Source organism: Aedes aegypti, chromosome 3, assembly GCF_002204515.2.
Source record: "Aedes aegypti strain LVP_AGWG chromosome 3, AaegL5.0 Primary Assembly, whole genome shotgun sequence".
Lineage (NCBI taxonomy): Eukaryota > Metazoa > Arthropoda > Insecta > Diptera > Culicidae > Aedes > Aedes aegypti.
Window position 1 is genome coordinate 313,653,055 of NC_035109.1, and position 20,784 is coordinate 313,673,838.

Here is a 20,784-nt window from a genome sequence, read left to right on the forward strand (position 1 = left end):
CATCAGGAGGTAATTCGGGGGCCTTCCATGGCCGAGTGGTTAGAGTCCGCGGCTAGAAAGTCAAGCAATGCTGAAGGTGGCTGAGTTCGAATCCCGGTCAGTCCAGGATCTTTTCGTTGTGGAAATTTCCTTGACTTACCTGGGCATAGAGTACCATCGTACCTGCCACACGATATACGAATGCGAAAATGGCAACTTTGGCAAAGAAAGCTCTCAGTTAATACCTGTGGAAGTGCTCATAAGAACACTAAGCTTAGAAGCAGGCTCTGTCCCAGTGAGGACGTAATGCCAAGAAGAAGAATAAGAAGAAGGTACTTAATTTGGGATGTCGTCCAGAAAAATTTCCATCGATTTCTTAAGTAATAAATCCAAAAATTCCTCCAGGAGATTTTCCCGGGATTCTTACAGTACAAAAAAATCTACAGGATGCCTCATGTCACGTTCAGGGTTTTTCATCCCATGAATACCCTCCAAAAATTTCTTCACGAGATTTTCCTAGAGTGCTACTACCCTAATTTTACCCGCCAGATAAACCTGATTTTGTCAGGAATACCAGAAATAATTTCTTCAATATTAGTTTGTCGATTTTTTGGAGAATTTCCTATATAAATCTACAGACAACATAATTGAACAAAATGTTTGAGACATAGGTGTGTAATCTCTGAAGAAATCCTGAAAGAGATTTTTTTTTAATAAAACCAGAGGAAGTTTGTGCATTTCTCTAGAGCCACGATTCTCAACAGGGGGTTCGCGAACTACCGACCATGTAAAAAGCACGCTGAAATGAACATCTCACAGCGAGCCGTTTATCCGCCGTTACCAAGGTTGAGAAAACAGTGGGAGTATCTGGAAAAAAATCAACATTTCGTTTGAGAAATTTCTGGAAGGATCTCTGAACAATTTCTAAAAGAAACTTTGAAATCATTGAGGACTTTCTTGCAAAAAATCTGGAAGAAAAGAAAGAAGTTTCTTGAGGAATTGCTGGAAAAATGTTATGATGTTCCTTTGGAAAACAAAATCCTGGTTGAATTCTCAAATATATCCCGAACACGAATTCTTGGTGAAATTTCCTATCTTATCAGTTTATTCTCAACTTCAAAACGAGGATTTTTTTGACAAAATCCAAGACGGCTAATTTCAAAATGGCCGCTAACAATGTTTTAACCTTCAAATGAAAACTATATCCTTCCTCTATACGATGCCGCTATGTTTACTATGTGTTCCAATGGAAATATTAGACATATATCGCGAAGAAATACCTAAGATTCAAAAAAAAATAGTTTTTTCGCAAACTGTAATGCAAGCTCTCGTACGAGAGGTCCACCAAATTGAGAACACCGAAAGGATCACCCCTTAGTTTCAGCATATTCTAGCGATTAGTGACATAAAATTGGAATTCCAACGATGTGTGCCAAGCCAACCCACTGTGTTGGATTTCGTCTATTTCATGCGCTTTTTGAATAGCGCCCAAACCGTTGATTTGAGCGATATAGTTTGTTCGAAGAAGTTTCTTGGTATATTAAAGCGCATCTTTTGATGCAAAAATTTCTCTGATCAATCCACCAAGCAGTGAGCTAGAAAAACAATGTTTTCATAACATTTAGATATACATATGGTGTCTTCGGCAAAGTTGTAGAATCGGCAATTTGAAACAACTTTGTCGAACACACGATTTTCTATTTCTTATACTTTTAGAGATATATGCCGTTGTGATTGGCCCTTAAAAATCATATTTTTTTTATCATAACTTTTTCCAAGATTTTTAACATTTTTTGTGATTTTTACAAAGTTGTTCGTCGTAAAAAACTCCGTGTTTTTGCTGAACATATCATCACGCTATATTTTGAAGTAACAAAGTTATTTATGAATCACTCTTTTCTCAAGGGGTAGTTTAGGCCTCTGTAACTGCCTTTGGCACAAAATGGCGCAAACAACTCTTACAAATCATGAAAGTACCATATCTTCCCTTTCGACAGTTGATAAAAACTATTTTTTTTTTCTATAAGCGTCTTTTAATAGGTTTTTACTATCAAACAAATAAGCCTTAGTAAAACGAATTCGACTGATAATTCCTTTACTTTAAGAGATAGAGAGGTGTGATGTTCAGCAAAAACACGCGTTTTGAGATATCTAACAACTTTGTAGAAGACATGGAAAATGTAAAAAATGTGTGTAAAAAAGAACAAAACTGTATACAAGTAATAAAAAGGAAACCTATAAAGAAAGTTTGATTCATCATATACAGGGTGATTACTATTTCCTGTCAGTAAAGTAAATGATCGTAGATAAAAATGTATGTATGAATTTTGATTTCCAGTGTACATCCTGTTTTGTACATCTATAACCAGCGCTGGGAATGGTAATAGTAGCAGGCTTGAATTTTCGCGAAAATTACGTGGCTCTCCCAGTACAGTAGTTCAAAAACGCGAATCTCATCAAGTAGCCTATGTTGGGTGCACGAATTTTCTTAATTTTTTTTTTATTTATTTCATGTCGTCAATCAGAAGTAGACCATCTTATTACAATTTTGAACTTAATATTATATAGTTTAATTTCTTTTCTTTTATAGTTATTTTCTTAATCTAGTTCGAATTTTGATATGACATAAATTTTTGTTTTAGTTCCGATTTCGTCATAGTAAAGTCAATGGTTTCGCAATGTTTATTGTAAACAGACATTATTTGATTTAAAGGCTCAAATTTGGCATAATTCGTGCGGTGATGGTTTGTATAAAAAATACTACGACTTCGCAGTTGTCTTGAAGGATTAATTTTGACAAAAGTGTCATCGAGTCAATACGATGCGAAACTATATCGTTTACGAACGAGACCATTGCAAATTCGCGACGTTTCTTCAATGTTTGAATATCAATGAGCATGCATCGTGCTTCATAAGATGGTAGAGGTAACTTTGTCCAACCTAATTTTCGAAGTGCGAACAACAGAAATTGTTTTTGAACTGATTCTATACGATTTTCATGGGTTGAAAATGGTGACCAAACTATGCTACAGTATTCTAAAATTGAACGCACATAGGTTATGTATAATGTTTTTATAGTGTATGGATCGTGAAAATTATAGCTAAATCGTTTTATAAATGCTAACATCTTGTTTGCCTTGTGAAATAATTGTATTATAGTGATCTATAAAAGTAACTTTGGAATCTAAAATCACTCCTAAATCTCTTATTCTTACGCATTTTTCTACTAGTTGATTCTCTAGGTAGACTGTTGTGTTAGGTATACTATGCTTTCTGCTAAAGGATATAGAATTACATTTTTTCACGTTCAATTGGAGAAGGCTTTTATTGCACCATTTGTAAAACATATCAATTTCATTTTGAAAAGTATGTATATCTTCATCGTTCGCTATTTCAAGAAACAGTTTCATGTCATCAGCATATATGAGAGCTTTCACTTTTTTCAGAATGAAGGAAATGTCGTTAACGTATAAAATAAAGAATAATGGCCCTAAATGAGACCCTTGAGGAACTCCTGATGTAACTTTAATTGGAATGTATCTTTGTATCTAACTATTTGTTGGCGATTAGTAAGATAAGACTCTAAGAAGGTCCGGTTGAAATCCTATGTTTTCTAACTTAAAAAGCAACATCGAGTTTTACTGAAAACTGTATAGAGAGCTTTCACGTGATTGCCATTATCAATGGCTGTCAAAGAATAATGAATGAACTCCAGCAAGTTAGTGCATGTTGAGCGTCCCTTAAAAAAAACCATGCTGAGTATGAGTTATTCTGTTTTTAACCATATCGAATAAAATTTTATTTATTATTGCCTCGAAAATCTTAGGAATACAAGAGACAATGGCTATCCCACGATAATTACGCATGTCAGATTTTTTGCCACTTTTAAAGATCGGCACTAAAAATGAGCTTTTCCATGTTTCAGGGAAACTACCTGATTGCAGAGACATATTGTAGAGCCAAAATAGCGGAGATGCAAGTTCGATAGCTAACATTTTCAAAAATACAGGTGGAATCCCGTCAGGTCCAGCACCTTTGGAGACATCTAGACTTTTTAGTGCATCTACAATATCATGTACTTTGATTTGATTGACGCAAATGTCATTTGGGATTTCCGGAAGAAATGAGAAATATTCACGATCTCGATTATTTTCCGAATAAGCAGTGTAAACTAGAGTGTCCATTTCCCGGCCATTTTGATCGTCCCGGGATTCGGGACAAAAATCTGTGCTTGTCCCGGGAAATCCCGGGATCCCGGGATTTATAAATTTTTCAATAAAACTAGCATTTCGGTTGAAATGGAAGTTCAAATTTACCAATGCAATGTTTTTTCAATGAAATAAACAGATAATGTAACTTTTCAGAATAATATGTTAATTATAGCAAATCACATTTCAGGTATTCTGATGAAGGAACCTAACAAAAATCAAAACTTAGCTTGACTAATTACGGGTTTGCTATGGATTTTTTCAAATTCTCCATAACACTTATGAATGGAAATATGATAAAAACTTAAATCATAATATTAAAGCAATTTTTTTCAAACATTTGAAAAGCCATAAAAACTTTAGAACAAACGAAACGATCAAAGATCATTGATGGTATTGTAAATCATGCCAAAAGTTAATTACTAAAAATTATTGACTGCAGTTTACTGTCGTGAATCCCAAGTCAAGGCCATCTGCATTTTGGTCAAAATTGAGTTGATACCAGTTTTCATTATATCTTCTAATGATCTTTCAGCTGCACTAACGAGAAATCACTTTTTGTTAAGTAAAATTAGGAAAGAACACTAAGTCGAATTGTCCCATAATGGAAAGTAAACGCATATCAGTCCCACTGCAAATTTTTGCATTGTGTAACACAAAAATGAATCGTTATTTGGTCGTCTTCATATTTTTCGTGGAAAAGTAACGGAGTGAAAAGCAAATTATGAAAGTTTCATTGGAATCGAAACATGTTCCAATCTTTTGAATTTTTTTGAATATTTGTATAGAAAAGGAGATTGAAAACTTCTCAGTCAATTTTCTCAATGCCTGCACACTTAAACGGTTTCGCCGAGAACCCAACAGCTGATATCTCGGTAATAATTTGACGATTCTCGGTAAAACTTTTACCGAGATCTCGGTAAACGTTTACCGAATCTCGGTAACGTTCGCCGAGATCTCGGCAAAACATTCGGATTGCCGAAATCTCGGTAAAATAAGTACCGATATTCGGCATTAAAAAATACCGAATTCTCAGCTGTTGGGTTCTCGGCGAAAAATTTTACTGAGGTCGGTGAAATAATTTAAGTGTGTGCTTTTCACAGGTGGTACCAATTTGCGATGGGCCCAGATAGCCGTAGCGGTAAACGCGCAGCTATTCAGCAAGACCAAGCTGAGGGTCGTGGGTTCGAATCCCACCGGTCGAGGATCTTTTCGGGTTGGAAATTTTCTCGACATCCCAGGGCATAGAGTATTGTCGTACCTACCACACGATATACACATGCAAAAATGGTCAATTGGCATAGAAAGCTCTCAGTTAATAACTGTGGAAGTGCTCATAAGAACACTAAGCTGAGAAGCAGGCTTTGTCCCAGTTGGGACGTAACGCCAGAAAGAAGAAGAAGAACCAATTTGCGATTTGCGGCAGTTTGGGTTACTTTCAAATTTGTTATCTCAGCATAGGCTTATAAATATTGCTAGTGTTGAAAAGAAAAGCATTAAAACTTTGCAAATAAACAAATAAAAATATGCGTTTCTTACTTGGTAAATTGATCTTTTCATGAAAATAATTACTCGTTAATTCTCTTTTTCATTATACTCTATCAAATAAGATTGATAGTGAGGAAAAATGTAATTGTTTTTTTAATTGAAATTTATTGGATTTCATCAAATTCTTCGTACATTTCGGGAATCCCGGGATATCAGAAATAAAATCCCGGGAAACGGGAAATCCCTAAAATTGTCAAATCCCGGGATTTTTTGTCCCGGGATGTCCCGGGATGGACACTCTAGTGTAAACGTCTTGAAGAAATGTTGCAAAAAGATTGCAACTTTCTTCAGGGTTCACACCAATTTTATCATCAAGGTGCATTTCAGATGGAAAGTTGTTAGATTTGGTTTTTGTTTTAACGTAATTAAAGAAATGTTTAGGACATGATTTCAATTCACGCTCAGTTTGTTCATTATACTCTTCAAATGCGGTATCAATGGCAAGATTTAATTGATCGCAAATATTTAAATAATTAATTAAATTTTCATCATTTTTACATTTTTTGTATATTTTATGTGCTTTTTGCTTACGATTCTTTAAATTTTTGATTTCTCTACTAAACCATATAGTTATTATTCCTTCTTCTTTTTATTAAGGGTATATCGTCGTGTATTATTTCGTTTAAAATTTTGTAAAACATTTTAACGGCAGATTCAACATTTTCTTCGTTTCTTAACACATTTTGCCAACTTACTTGATTGATGTTCTGTCTTATATTGTCATAATTTGCTGAACGATAATCATGAACTTCTTCAAAGTCGCAATCTTTAAGTCTGTTATTTCCATGCACGAATAAAGAAAACTCAATAGCTGTATGGAAAAGTTCGTTTTTCCATAAGGGAGTCAATGATTCTACCACATCTTCATCAGTATTCGTCATTAAGAGATCTAAATAACAGTTCTGCTGATTTTTAACATGATTAATATGATTTAGACCTAGACTTGCCGATGTATCACATATAAATTGCAAAGCCTCATTTTCTCCAAATATTGGCAGCAGGATGCTCTTGTTGTCGACGTCTGGGGAGAAATCAATATCACGTTGATTGAAATCTCCATATATATGTACTTTTGTTTCGGGAGGAAATCCGCCAATAACATGTTCAACAATATTGTAAATCATGAGTGTCATTGAAGGCTCTAAATGCGGGAAATGCAGCGGGAAATAGAACATTTTTCTACAGTAATTCTGGGTTGCTCTTAGCAACGGGTGTTTTGCTACAGTGATACCTCCATGAGTCGATGTTCCATGACTCGATATCGACTCATGGAACCATACTAAAAACAAAATTTCATGGTTACTATGATGGTCCCTAGAAGCAGCCTTCCAAAGGATTGCTGTTCCATGACTCGATATTTCCATGAGTCGATGGTCCCTTCAATATCGACTCATGGAGGTTTCACTGTATTTTCAAGGCATTTTTCCTACAGCAGCGATGGGCGTGAGTTTCACTGGCTTCGCTGACTGTGATTGGCTTTGCTTGGCTACTGTAGAGTGAATTTCAGATTTTTTCCCAACTTTGTCTATAACGTTTATTTTGACAAAGTAAATATTAAATCTGTTTTCATTTACCTTAACTTTAAGTCATATGTGTTGTTTTAAAAACATTACAGTACCAGACATATTCTACACAGATATGCATTTTTGTCTAAACTCCGCTGAAAAATTTGCCTGATTGAAACAGCATGTTACCACAATCTTTTAGACTTACTAGGGAATAGCATAAGACTGATTATGAAAAATTTTAGCGAAAAAAATATGTCTATTTTGGTTAAAATATATGCTTCTGAATAACGTGCGTGTTAACTGAAATGCTTCTGAAACAACACATGTGGCTGGAAATTGAGGTAAAAAATAAATATGTTATATATGTATAGTGAAGACAAATGCTACAGATGCCCAAAACTGGATATGCACTGGTAATTAAAATTCATACAACCATAGTTTTTTATGATTACTTATTTTACTGACAGGAAATAGTAATCACCCTGTAATCTGTACATAAATTTCCCTAAAAATATTTCTAAGGCATTCATGGGAACTGATAATGTTCGCAAGGAATTTAATCAGAAATTAGTGCAAGTACATATATGTCCAAAGTTTCCTTTAGATTTTACTTCGAAGATTTCTTTAGGTATTCATTTCCAAAGTCCATAAATAATTTGTTCAAGAATTTCATATGAGAATTTAATCTGGACGTTTTTTGCGATAAGGACAAAAACTAACGCAGATAATCTATCAGGGATTTCTCTAAAGAAAACAAACAAGATTTTTTCCACATTTCTTGGGATTTCCTAAAGTGCCGTTCAAGATCAAGATTTCAACCAGGAATATTCTTGAGGATACTTTCAGAAATGACTCCAAAGACCTCCTAAGATTCCTTCAAACATTTCTGGCGTAATTTTTAAAAGAGCCTATGGAACATTAAGAGGCTCTCTTAGTTTACTTTCTCTATAATCAATAACAGAGCCACATTAACCCCTTTTGTTGCGTTTTTTTGTATGAAACGCTGGACATTATATTTCGATCTATAGTAAAAAAAAACTTCCCAAAAGGTTTCAGATATTAGGTATCATAAGGCCGGCTCCAAAGGCACGTTCCCCACCAGTTGGGAGATTTGTGCCATCGCCATATTTGAGCCTATTTCATCATCTACTCGATGGGAGAGGAAAGGAAAGGGAAAGATGGGAGGAAATAGGAGTGGGCTCCCTTGAAGAGGGAAGATAGCATAAGCGAAATGAGAGCATGTAGCTCCATACTACAATTGGTTTGAACAGCGCCCTAAAAAGGGCACTGCAAAACGCATGAGCGTAAAGAGAGTCTATAACTCATTATCACAGCGGGTTAAGAATAACAGAATGTCCTGAAGATACAGGCTTCTGAATTCAGTTTCACTTAATAAGTGTTTACCAAGTAATTGGAATCGCATTTGCGCAAAAACTGGAAAGTTACATATCAGGTGATACGAAGTTCCATAATAGTTGAGTCGGCAGTGGCCTGTCAACGCTCTGACCAAGAGACTGCAATTCCGCTTTGACAGATTTGTTAAATACCCTTGGAGATGGCTCAGTGATGTACAATTTTGTTTGACGACACGACTCCAAACTATTCCAATATTGCTTGTGCTGAGTTGCCGCCGAAGAATTTATCTGAAGCTTCACCCAGCACTTCGAAATTGGAATAGCTGGCTCCGGGTCAATGAAGTCATGTCAGGTACCCATACAAGGTTAACAGAATTGACTGAATTCAGTGCCTCAATTTGAGTTCGACCTTGAGTTGGCCGAAGCAAGAGCTTTTATAGCAGCCTGACTATCTGAACAGAAGTATATGACTTTACCCATTACGCGCTGTTGAAGTGCTGATTGCACTCCACACATAAGAGCAAATATTTCCGCCTGAAAAACGGTGCAGTTTCTACCAAGTGAGTAAAACTGATTCAGCTTTAGCTCACGAGAATATACTCCTGCACCAGCTCTCCCTTCAAGAAGGGAGCCATCAGTGTAACATACTATATTGTTTGATATACTTCTTTCCAAATAGCCAGACGTCCGCTCTTCCCGTGAAGGGACTTGTGTGGTAAATGTCCTGTAAGGAAAGTTACAAGCAATTGTGAGATCACTTGGAGCAAGGACAATTTTGTCCCAATTCACCAAAAGTGGAAACAACGAAGTGTGTGTACTGCCCATAAATGCATGTCAGTCCCATGTTTGCTGGATTTCCTATGTACATGGGACAATTATGCGTTTATGGGCAGTGTAGATCTACGATTCACTGGATTTTTCTCCAGTAGATCCTGTACCCATAAACGGTAAGAGCAAGAAAGTGCTTCTTGTTTAAGATATATGTGTAGTGGCGCAACGTCGAAAAGGGCCTCGAGCGCTGCTGTGGGAGTTGTAGAGAACGCACCAGACATCGCCATCAAGCACATCCTTTGGAGATGGTCCAATTTTGATTGGATTGTTCTCACTTCGCCCTTTTGCCACCACACAAGACATCCATATGCCAATATTGGTCGAACAACTGTTGTGTAAATCCTTTTGATATACTTGGGTTTGAGGCCCCAAGTTTTACCAAAGGTTCGCTGGCATTAACCGAAGCCCATGCAAGCTTTTTTGAATATGAAATCAACATGAGGTGTCCAAGAAAGTTTGGAATCTAGAACGACTCCGCTATACTTTACCTGATCAGTTACATTAATCTCAGTGCCAAAAAAACGTAAAGGTCGAATTCCATCGCGGTTTTGTCTTTCCGTAAAAAAGAACAATAGATGTTTTATTCGGGTTAACCGAAAGGCCATACTGGTGACACCAACTCTCGACTACCTGAAGAGCACTTTGCATCAGGTCGAATAGGGTGCTTATGCACAAACCAACTATTAAAGATAGATAGTCGTCGGCAAATCCATAAGTTGGAACACCGCTATTATCGAGTTGCCTCAATAGCGTATCTGCTACGAGATTCCACAAAAGTGGTGACAAGACTTACCCTTGGGTGCATCCGCAAACACTAAATTTTCGAATCGCAGCTTGACGCAATGTCGAGATGTCGGTTTTTGAGCATTTGATGAATCCAATTGGTAATCATTGTAGGTAGCCCATGGTTTCGTGCGGCTTTCAATATGGCATCGAAAGACACGTTATCAAAGGCACCCTCAATATCGAAGAAAACACCCAAGCAGGATTGCTTCTGAGCGAATGCTTTCTCGATATCGTATACAACTTTGTGTAAAAGAGTCACTGTGGACTTTCCAGATTGGTAAGCATGCTGATTCACATGAAGAGGCATGTTTGCCAAATAAACATCACGGATGTGATGATCGATAATGCGTTCCAGACATTTCAGAAGAAAACAGGTCAGACTGATTGGTCTAAAACTCGTCGCTTCTTCATACGACGCACGTCCTCCTTTCGGGATAAACTTTACAGTAATATCACGCCAGGATCTGGGAATATACCCTGCTTACAAGTGGCTTTTTCAAACATGTTTGATAAACTCAAATCCCTTTTGGAGCAGAACAGGATAAATCCCATCTGCTCCTGGAGATTTGAAAGGAGCAAAACTATTAAGTGCCCATTGAATCGATTCAGTAGTTACGATACTGCAAGCCGAGCCCAGAAACTCGTAACTACATGGAAAGACATTTGGTTCACCCGTAGATGCTATGTCCTCACATCCGGGTAAGTGTGTATTGAATAAACATTCTAAAACTTCTTCATCAGAAGAAGTTAAGTCACCATTAGGTAAGCGAATTTCGTTCACTTGGAAATCCTTAGATTTTGCAAGGATTTTGTTCAGCCGACTGACTTTACTCAAACTGGAAACATTTGCACAAAGGTTTTACCAGCCGGATCGTTCAGCAGCACGAAGAGCCTTTTTGTAAGCCTTGCGAGCCAACTTGAACGACTCTGATCCAGCTGAACGGCGTCTGTTCCAACTCCTATATTGTTTCCTGAGTCTAGTCAAATCAGAATCCCACCATGGGGTCCCTCTTGTAGTCTTTACAGACCGCAGAGGACACGCTTCTTCAAGAGCTTCCATAATGTAGGATGTTGTAGTATCAACGGCATCATCCAAACCACTTGGATTTTCAATGGACGGAGAATATCCATGAAATTTGGTCGCAACAAATTCAGTGTAGAGTTCCCAGTTTGTTGACCGAGGATTCCTAAAACGCAAAGTCTGCGCAGTTACATTTGAATGTTCAAAGAAGATGTAGCGATGATCAGATAATTCCTGCCAATTCTTCGTGAACAATGATCGACGCATCTTCGCGATCCAACAGTCGCCAAAATTCATTCTTCATTTTTGCGTCACGAAGAGCATCGCAAAAAGCGAACGGATGCAACGCCGAAGAAGCAAAATGAACACACCGATAAGTGGTTCGCGAAGCCTTTCCACTCGTAGGATTAATTTATCCACGCGCTGTTCATTCTCGTGATTCATTGCAAGGTTGATTCTTCTCGTAAAGTCAAGCAAACACTCCACGCTAAGCCAGCTCCACGCAGCGCATGTGTTAAAACTACACAGAATGAGGCAACCAATGCAGAACTGGCTGACTGAGTGAAAATTCTGAGTAGGTCGCACTCATTCTGTGAGTTGCCGACGTTTTGGCCTTCGGCTGTCCGGGATCGATGGAAACGGAACTATCAATGATATCCCGCATGACAGCAAACAGTTGGCCGATGGGGAGTTTTCTGAGATGTTTTCTAGTGAAAAGCCGGAAGATGGTCGCAAATGCGTCAGTTTTTTCCTCATTTGCTTCCGCTTCGGCTATTCAAATGAAAAAATCTCTAAATATCTTTAAAATTGGAATGTTTTATTTTTATGTTTTCAGAAGCAAAACAAAAATGGAAACGAATTCCGCATTCCAAGCGTTCCTCCTCTGTGCGCAATTTACTTATTCAGTTTTGTTTACCTCCGTTTGCACAAAACTGTGTACAGCCCCTTTGCACGGAATCTATGCTGCACGAAAAGAGGCCAATTTTGTGCGCTCGGCATTCATTTTTGAGCGGAGCAAGTTTAGCGTGATTGTTGCAAACCCGCATGAAGATGATCGAAATGAATATTTTCCTGTTCTTCACGAAGAGCAGGCAGCGTGGATCGCACCGTTCACATTATCGAGCGATGGAAAATCACCCGATGATAGCGTCGGGAGAAACAGCGATCCGAAAATGAAACACGAACGAATGAAGCGCCCGAACGGTTGTTTGTGTTTATTCGCAGATTCTGTTTTGATGCCTACGAAAATTCAACGTGCTTCGCGTTTCCGATCGTTGTTCAGCAACATTGCTGCCAATTCATCAACTCGTGACTGATTCTATTCGAGTACAGCGTTATGTCTTACACTTCTTATCTATTAGATACCATGAAGGTTGGGCGATGTTGATGTAATCCAAGATCTGTACTACTTAAGTAATCCATCAGACTGGAGCCTCTCAAATTGATATCTAAGCTGCCCCAGATGATGTGATGAGCATTAGCATCACTGCCCACAATCAGCGGAAGGCTTTTTGTTACGCAGTGTACGACAACTTGTTTGAAGTCATCCGTTGGGGATGGTTCATCATGTGGTAAATATACCGAACAATAGACGTATTTCCTGTTAAGGTCACCAACAGAAACATCGATTGTGACACCACATACATCTCTGGTGGTTAGCTCAGAAATTAGTGTAGCAATGATTGCTTTATTAACGAGCACGCATGCGCCATTTCAAGTTTGCTGAAAGTAGCTGGGTCCACAAGGTAATCTAGATAGAAATTCCCTCTACGAAACTAGGGTTCTTGAACTAGCGCAACTTGGGCTGTACCATTTTGCATAAGTCTGCAAAGATCAATCGTTGCTGTTCTTTTATGCGGAAGATTGATCTGAGCTAGCCTAATCGTAGCCACTACCCAAACTAGGCAGGATTGAGCTTTTTGCAATCTCAGCACGAAAAAGACCAGCAGCGAAAAAACAGATCGGTATCTATTGAAAGTCGCCAAAGGCAAAAAAGCACAGAATACACTGTGTAAAACGCATAATGCGAAATCATATAGGTGATAATTTCATAACATATTCATAATCCCACCCTTTATTTAGCCTCAGGCTAGAGACTGAAGAAGAGCAGCCGATTATCTCTGAGAAACACAAGGTCACCTGCGCCATTGCTCCGTGTAGCACAGGAAGGGCACAATACTGCAGAGGGCGCCCTGGTACTCCACAGGCTCCGTTTTCGGTTAGGTTTTATTTAGACCCCCCCTAACCATTCATTCCTAGGCACGGTATGCATTACACCATAAATTAAGGGTCACCTGTGAGGTGGACTTTTACTACCGGAACAGGCAGTCCGTAGTGTTAATTCTTAGCCAGTTGAAACAACCGACACTACGACACTACGCGGCTATCTAGGCTGCTTGGGAAAAGGAGGTTAATATTGATGATTAACTCTTGACGTGCTCAAGCAGTCAATAAAATCTATATCTAAGATCTATAGTAACAAAACTTCCCAAAAGCTTTAGTATTTCGAGAAGCGAGAGAGGAGATAATCTTTCATTGTTACATAGGTCCTTTAGTAGAGTTCAGAGAGATATTTCAGGAAATTCTTTGAGAAGAAAAATGCACGGCAAATGGCTGGTCATGGCGTACCATTAGTACCTCGCGTTCCTGCAGGAATAAATTAGACCCCTTTGTGTGGTCTTTTAACCTCTTGCCCAGTAACTCCTATCAATACCTTCTCGTGGACTGGTCGGGAGGTTTGCTTCTGTAAACTTGGAGCGTCTATACTTCATGTTAGAAGCGGCTCATAACAGCGTCTGTTCCCCATGCCAGGGGCGGCTGATCATCGTCCGAGTGCCAGAGAAGGACTCAAAGCTAAACTGCGCACTATGGTACTCAAAACATTTAGGGGTAATGGTCCTCCGCAAGCCTTCCGTAAAAAAAATCAAGCAACGAATAATCAACGAGAGAACACGAACCGGGACAATCGGCGAAGACCATAACGACGTAAAGAGATTTGCGATTGGAAGCTCGGTACGTGGAACTATAAATCTTTCACACGCATACTCGCCGGCGTGCTGAAGGACCGCGGATTCGGCATCGTAGCGTTGCAGGAAGTGTGTTGGAAGGGATCTATGGTGCGAACGTTTAGAGATCTACCAGAGCGGCGACAACACACACGAGCTGGGAACAGCTTTTATAGTGATGGGTGATATGCAGAGAGGCACGTGAACGGGGGTTTGGCTGATCAATGAGAGAATGTGCAAGTTGAGGCTCAAAGGCCGGTTTTTCAACTTCAGCATAATAAACGTGGACACTGTCCACTGGACAGTAGGGCGATTCAAAATTTAAAAAAAGTTTGAAAATCCAATCTCCCATACCTTCCTTACCATTTTTATAATAAAAATAGAGTTCTGTGAAATTTTCAGCTTTCTAGGTGATGATTTAAAGGAGGCCCAAGGACAGTTTAGATTTATATGGAAATTACCATGGATAAATTTTGAAAAATATTCCAAACATGTTAGTACTTGGATTTTCAGTACAAACTTATCATCCTATAGTGAAACCTCATTTTTCTAACCTGCAGTATAATCCCATATCTTCTTCTTCTTCTTGGCACGACGTCCTCACTGGGACAGAACCTGCTTCTCAGCTTAGTGTTCTTATGAGCACTTCCAATGTTATTAACTGAGAGCTTCTTTGTCAAAGTTGCTATTTTCGCATTCGAATATCGTGTGGCAGGTACGATGATACTCTATACTCAAGGAAGTCAAGGAAATTTCCATTATGAAAAGATCCCGAACCGACCGGGAATCGAACCTTCAGCATGGCTTTGCTTTGTAGCCACGGAGTCTAACCACTCGGCTAAGGAAGACCCTTCAGTATAATCCCATATGAAGCTAAATACCAGCAAACAAACCATTTAAAATTTTGAACCGCCCTAGTTCACAGCCCTCACTCCGGAAGCACTGATGATGATAAAGACGCTTTTTACGCGCAGCTGGAACGCGAGTACGACAGCTGCCCAAGCCACCACGTCAAAATGGTCATAGGAGATCTTAACGCTCACGTTGGCGTTCCTTACCGATACACCTGGAGATCACCACAGCAGACAGAATCACAAATGATGTGACCACGTTCTGTTTGATGGACATCTGTTTTCCGACATTATTGACGTCAGGACTTATCGTGGCACTATCATCGACTCTGAGCACTATCTGATGATGGTCCAGCTGCGCCCAAAACTCTTCGTTGTTAATAACGTACGATACCGACGACCGCCCCCTAGAGCGGCTTAAGCAACCGGATGTCGCAAATGCGTACGCGCAGCACTTCGAGGCTGCATTACCGGAAGACGGTAAGCTGATTGAAGCCCCTCTTGAGGACTGCTGGAGAACAATAAAAGCAGCCATCAACAATGCAGCTGAGAGCAACGTCGGGTACGTGGGACGAAGTCGACGGAACGATTGGTTCGACGAGGAATGTAGGCAGATTCTGGAACGGCAGAACGTAGAACGTTATAGACGGAAACGGCAACAGCAGACCCGCCTGGAAGAGACGGAGTGCGAGGAGATGGAACAGCTGTGCCGGTCTAAAAACAATGTAAGTTCTATCAAAAGCTCAACGCATCCCGCAACGGCTTCGTGCCGCGAGCCGAGATGTGCAGGGATAAGGGGATGGGAGCATCTTGACGGACGAGCGTGAGGTGATCGAAAGGTGGAAGCAGCGCTTCGACGAACATTTGAGAGCACAGGCAATGAAGGACGGGACAACGGAGGAAATGCCTTCGTCAGTACTGCGGGCGATGGAAACCAACCAGCCCCCACTTTGAGGGAGGTTAAGGATGCCATTCAACAGCTCAAGAACAATAAAGCAGCTGGTAAGGATAGTATCAGAGCTGAACTCATCAAGATGGGCCATGAGAGGCTGGCCATTTGTCTGCTTCAGCTGCTAGGCACAATCTGGGAAACAGAACTGCTACCGGAGGAGTGGAAGGAAGGGGTAATATGCCCCATTTACAAGAAAGGCGACAAGCTAGATTGTGAGAACTTTCGAACGATTACCATTCTAAATGCGGCCTACAAAGTATTATCCCAGATCATCTTCCGTCATTTGTCACCTGTAGTTAACGAGTTCGTGGGAAGTTATCAAGCCAGCTTCGTTGACGGCCGATCGACAACGGACCAGATCTTTACTGTACGGCAAATCCTCCAAAAATGTCGTAAATACCAGGTCCCAACGCATCACCTTTTTTATCGATTTCAAAGCGGCATACGACAGTATCGACCGCGTAGAGCCATGGAAAATTATGGACGAGAACAGCTTTTCCGGGAAACTCACGAGACTGATAAGAGCGACGCTGGAAGGTGTGTAAATTGTGTGAAGGTTTCAGACGAACATTCCAGTTCGTTTGGATCCCGCCGGGGACTACGACAAGGTGATGGACTTTCGTGTCTGCTGTTCAATATTGCGCTAGAAGGTGTTATGCGGAGAGACGGGCTTAACAGCCGGGGTACGATTTTTACGAGATCCAGTCAATTTGTTTGCTTTGCGGATGATATGGACATTGTCGGTGGCAGATCTGTACACGCGCTTGAAACGCGAGGCAGCAAAAGTTGGACTCGTGGTGAATGCGACCTAGACGAAGTACATGCTAGCTGGTGGGGCCGAGCGCGACAGGGCCCGCCTAGGTAGCAGTGTTACGATAGACGGGGATACGTTCGAGGTACTCGACGAGTTCGTCTACCTTGGATCCTTGCTGACGGCTGACAATAACGTTAGCCGTGAAATACGGAGGCGCATCAGCAGTGGAAGTCGGGCCTACTATGGCCTCCACAAGAAGCTGCGGTCAAAAAAGATTCACACCCGCACCAAATGTACCATGTACAAAACGCTCATAAGGCCGGTAGTCCTCTACAGGTATGAAACGTGGACGAAGCTCGAGGAGGACTTGCAAGCACTTGGAGTCATCGAACTTCGGGTGCTTAGGGCGATTTTTGGCGGTGTGCAGGAGAACGGTGTGTGGCGGCGAAGGATGAACCACGAGCTCGCCCAACTTTACGGCGAACCCAAGGTCCAGAAGGTGACCTAAGCTGGAAGGTTACGATAGACAGAGCATGTTGCAAGAATGACGGACAGCAACCCTGCAAAGATGGTGTTCGCTTCGGATCCGGTTGGTACAAGAAGGCGTGGAGCGCAGCGAGCTAGGTGGGCGGATCGAGTGCGTATCGATTGGCGAACGTGGGCAGAACCGAGGATGGAGAGATGCGGCCACGAACCGAGTAGTGTGGCGTAAAATTGGTGATTCAGTGTTATCTGTTTAGATGTTAACTAAATGAATGAATGAATGAATGAATCCATGGTTGCATAGTATTCATCTGATTTGGTTTGTCTGGACCTGGAAAGAGAGGAAAAAATGGCGTACGAACTCCTTGAGGAATTCTGATAGGGTCACTGAAAAAAAACCTTTAACAAATTTCTTCAAAAAATACTGAATATGTATGTATAACTTTAAGGAATTTCGTAGGAAAATCCCCGTATGGTTAACTACTGGAGAAATCAATGGTAAACTGTAATTCTCTGAATGAAATCCTGAAATACCATTTTGGTAAATTTTCAGAGTAATCCTATAGTGACTTTAGAGACTATTTCGGGTCAAATAGAGACATTAGAGAGCTTACATTAACAATAGAAAGGTTTTAGACTGTTACACACATGCATTAAAATAGCATTCAAGTCTTCAAAATAAGACCTGCTACCAGCATTGAGTCTGTTAGTAAAACCGAATATTTTATACAATTTGTCGCTTATCAATCTTTTGTCTACCTTTCCGTACCATCTCCCTGGCCATGCAATTGCATTCCTGACCGCGTATGACCAGATAATCGAATTATATTTCGCCAGCTAATTAGATTAATAAACATGGCTAGAGTAATGGCGAATCCCCAGTGCGGGTGTTTGGTGAATGAGACTTGTATGTAGCATTTTTGCGAATAAACCGCAGATCCGGAACCAACAGCTGGCCCCCGGCAATCATCGCCTTCCTTTCAAGTCCCTTACCTCAGCTTTCTTATCGATCGCTTGCTGCAGCTCGCGGAAATCGTTGTTCCACACCAACCAATGGATGGGATATTGTTCCTTGATCTTATCAACCGTCAACATCTCGTCTGCTTCCAATTCCTACTGCTCCCTGGACGACTTGCCTTGGCCCCGATCTTCTCCTCTCACCCTCGCAACAGTTGTTACAGAAAAACAAAGATGATTCACTAATTCACTTGATTCCGTCGCACAGCAAAATCCGAACACAACACTGATTTATTGGAGGCTAGTTTACACTTTCGCGGAACGGTGATAGGTGCGCGTTTACTGGAAAACTAAACGAAACCCGATTTATTCCGTCCGCGGTGGGGTGGTAAGGATTTTATAAAAATAGATTTCACTGCGCCCGCTGCAGCTACAGAGCAAAACGCTTCGAAGGACTGTGAAAAACAAGCGAAGCGAACTGACGGGACGACGAGCCGAATGTGACAGAAGACCAGGCAAAAGGAACACAAAAAGAATCTTAAAAGAAGAGTTTTTGACAGTTGTTTTCAGCGAATGTCGGAGTTAAGGTACGTATTTCATGAAGCCTTTGTAAGCGACCTTTTGACGTGGGACTACGTCTTTTATTTCGGTATTCAGGTCTTTTATTCAGGTTCAGGTGGATTTTATTGCGATTTTTTCATCACTTTATTTAATCCACGCAATGCGATTATCTGAAAATGTCGATACACCCGATTCTGTTTTTGTACGGGGATGTGTGCCGTGCAATAGAAAATTTCCAACATTTTACGTCGTTCCATGCGAGAAAAAAAATCAGAGAGACACGACTACTTGTAATGTAATAATTCATTAACCTTCATAATGTAGATTTGCTTGACTTTTCGGACAAATATCCTATACGATATAAGAACGGCAAAATTGAGAACAATCGCTCTGAAGAGAATCGCTCTAAACGAGCCTTGCGTTCTCCGCGTTATACGACCCAAACCAAGGTTCTGATGTGAAATGTTCGATTTTTTTTTTTGCACGAAAGGAGAATGCTTTTTCGCTTCCTCACGTGAACATCTTTCTTCGCTCACACTTATTTTCCCTTGTTAGGATATGGAGGATAACCGAAAATCATTCCATGGAATCCTAGACTGGAAATTTCAAGTTACCGTATTCAAAGGGCTCAAACGCAAAGAGGTGTAAGTGACATTTTGGTCGGTTTTGAGTTGATGAAATTCTTCTGTTTCCAAGCATTCTGAACATATTTTCAAGTGACTTATCCGTTCAATAGATGAAATAACATGATTGTTAGAAAACTGGCTTGTTTTTATTTTTTGGCTCTCATACAATTCGTCCCCTTGATGCTACAACTAGATAACTCGAAATTTGAAATTTTTGACTTCAATATGTCAAAACATTTTTCTTAATTAGATCTGCAAAATATCCACAGGTCTTAAGCGTGTGATTCAAAATACACAAGTTAAAGATTATTTTTCAATCATAATCTCTGCGATTAACCATCACCTTGTTAAACGGTCATACTTTCAAAGTTGCACATCTCAAAATTTTGATTTTCGAGTTATCTAGTTGTAGCATTAAGGGGACGAATTTGTATGGAATGAAAAATTTCAGTTTAAGTTCGAAGTAGATTTTCTTAAAACTGAGTTTTTTTTTCATTGACACCCCTTTGCTTCTAATACCCTCATTTTCACGCCAGACTACGCAAGTGGCTTAAAATAGGAAATTAGAGACCTATTGCCTGAAAAAAGAGACTTTAAAAGAATCAGAAAGAGGCTGTGAAGAGTCGTAACAAGAACCAAGAAAACAAAACGAAACCTATTATAAGCCAGGAGTTCAGGCAGTTCCTTCTTGAAGAGTTTGATTCTTCATAGCATCAGAGCAGGCATATCAAGATCCAAGAACTTTTTGGAATTACGTGATTTTCCCCAGGAATTTCATCTGCAATTTATTAAGATAAAATGTTTAGATGTTACTCCGAAAATTTCCTAAAGAGTTTGACCAGGGAACTTTGTTTTGGATGCCTCAAGAATTCAACCTAGATTCACCCAAAGAAAACTACAGAAACAGAATTTCTTCAGAGACTCATCAGAATTCCTCCTGAAATTCTTTGTGAATTTTTTCAAGAAAGTCTCAATTCCTCTATGATTTTATCCAATGATTAATCAACCTTTCTAGGGTTTTCCCATAAAACTGTCTTTGACGTTTAATATAAAATTTCAACTAGAATTCTCTAAAAATACCTTCAGCAATTCCCTCAGAGATTTCTTCTAAGGTTTCTTCAGAAATTCCTCCTGTCATACTTATATTTTCTCCAGGAAAATGCCAATGAATTATTTTGGAAGAATAAATCCGTGAAGAACTTCTAAAGAAAATTCTGAAGTTATCTCATATAAAACTAGTGGAAGTATTAAAGTCACTATCAATCATCAATGATCTCTGAAATAACGCCTGAACTCTTGAGTAAGTTGCAGAGGATTTCCTAGATAATTTGCTAAGATAAACTTATAAACAAAATCAAT

At 39.8% G+C, this 20,784-nt stretch overlaps 1 protein-coding gene across 2 annotated transcripts in view; it reads right to left on the reverse strand.

Moving 5' to 3' along the window:
* The window catches only part of LOC5573352 (ankyrin repeat domain-containing protein 13D), a 43,693-nt gene extending 24,949 nt beyond the window's left edge, over nucleotides 1–18,744 (reverse strand). For both annotated transcript variants that reach the window (XM_021848648.1, XM_001660784.2), the window contains exon 1: nucleotides 18,275–18,744. In XM_021848648.1, the coding sequence (XP_021704340.1) occupies nucleotides 18,275–18,376 (102 nt within the window). In that variant the 5' untranslated portion in view covers nucleotides 18,377–18,744. The remainder of the gene's footprint in view (nucleotides 1–18,274) is intronic.
* Nucleotides 18,745–20,784: the final 2,040 nt, after the last annotated feature.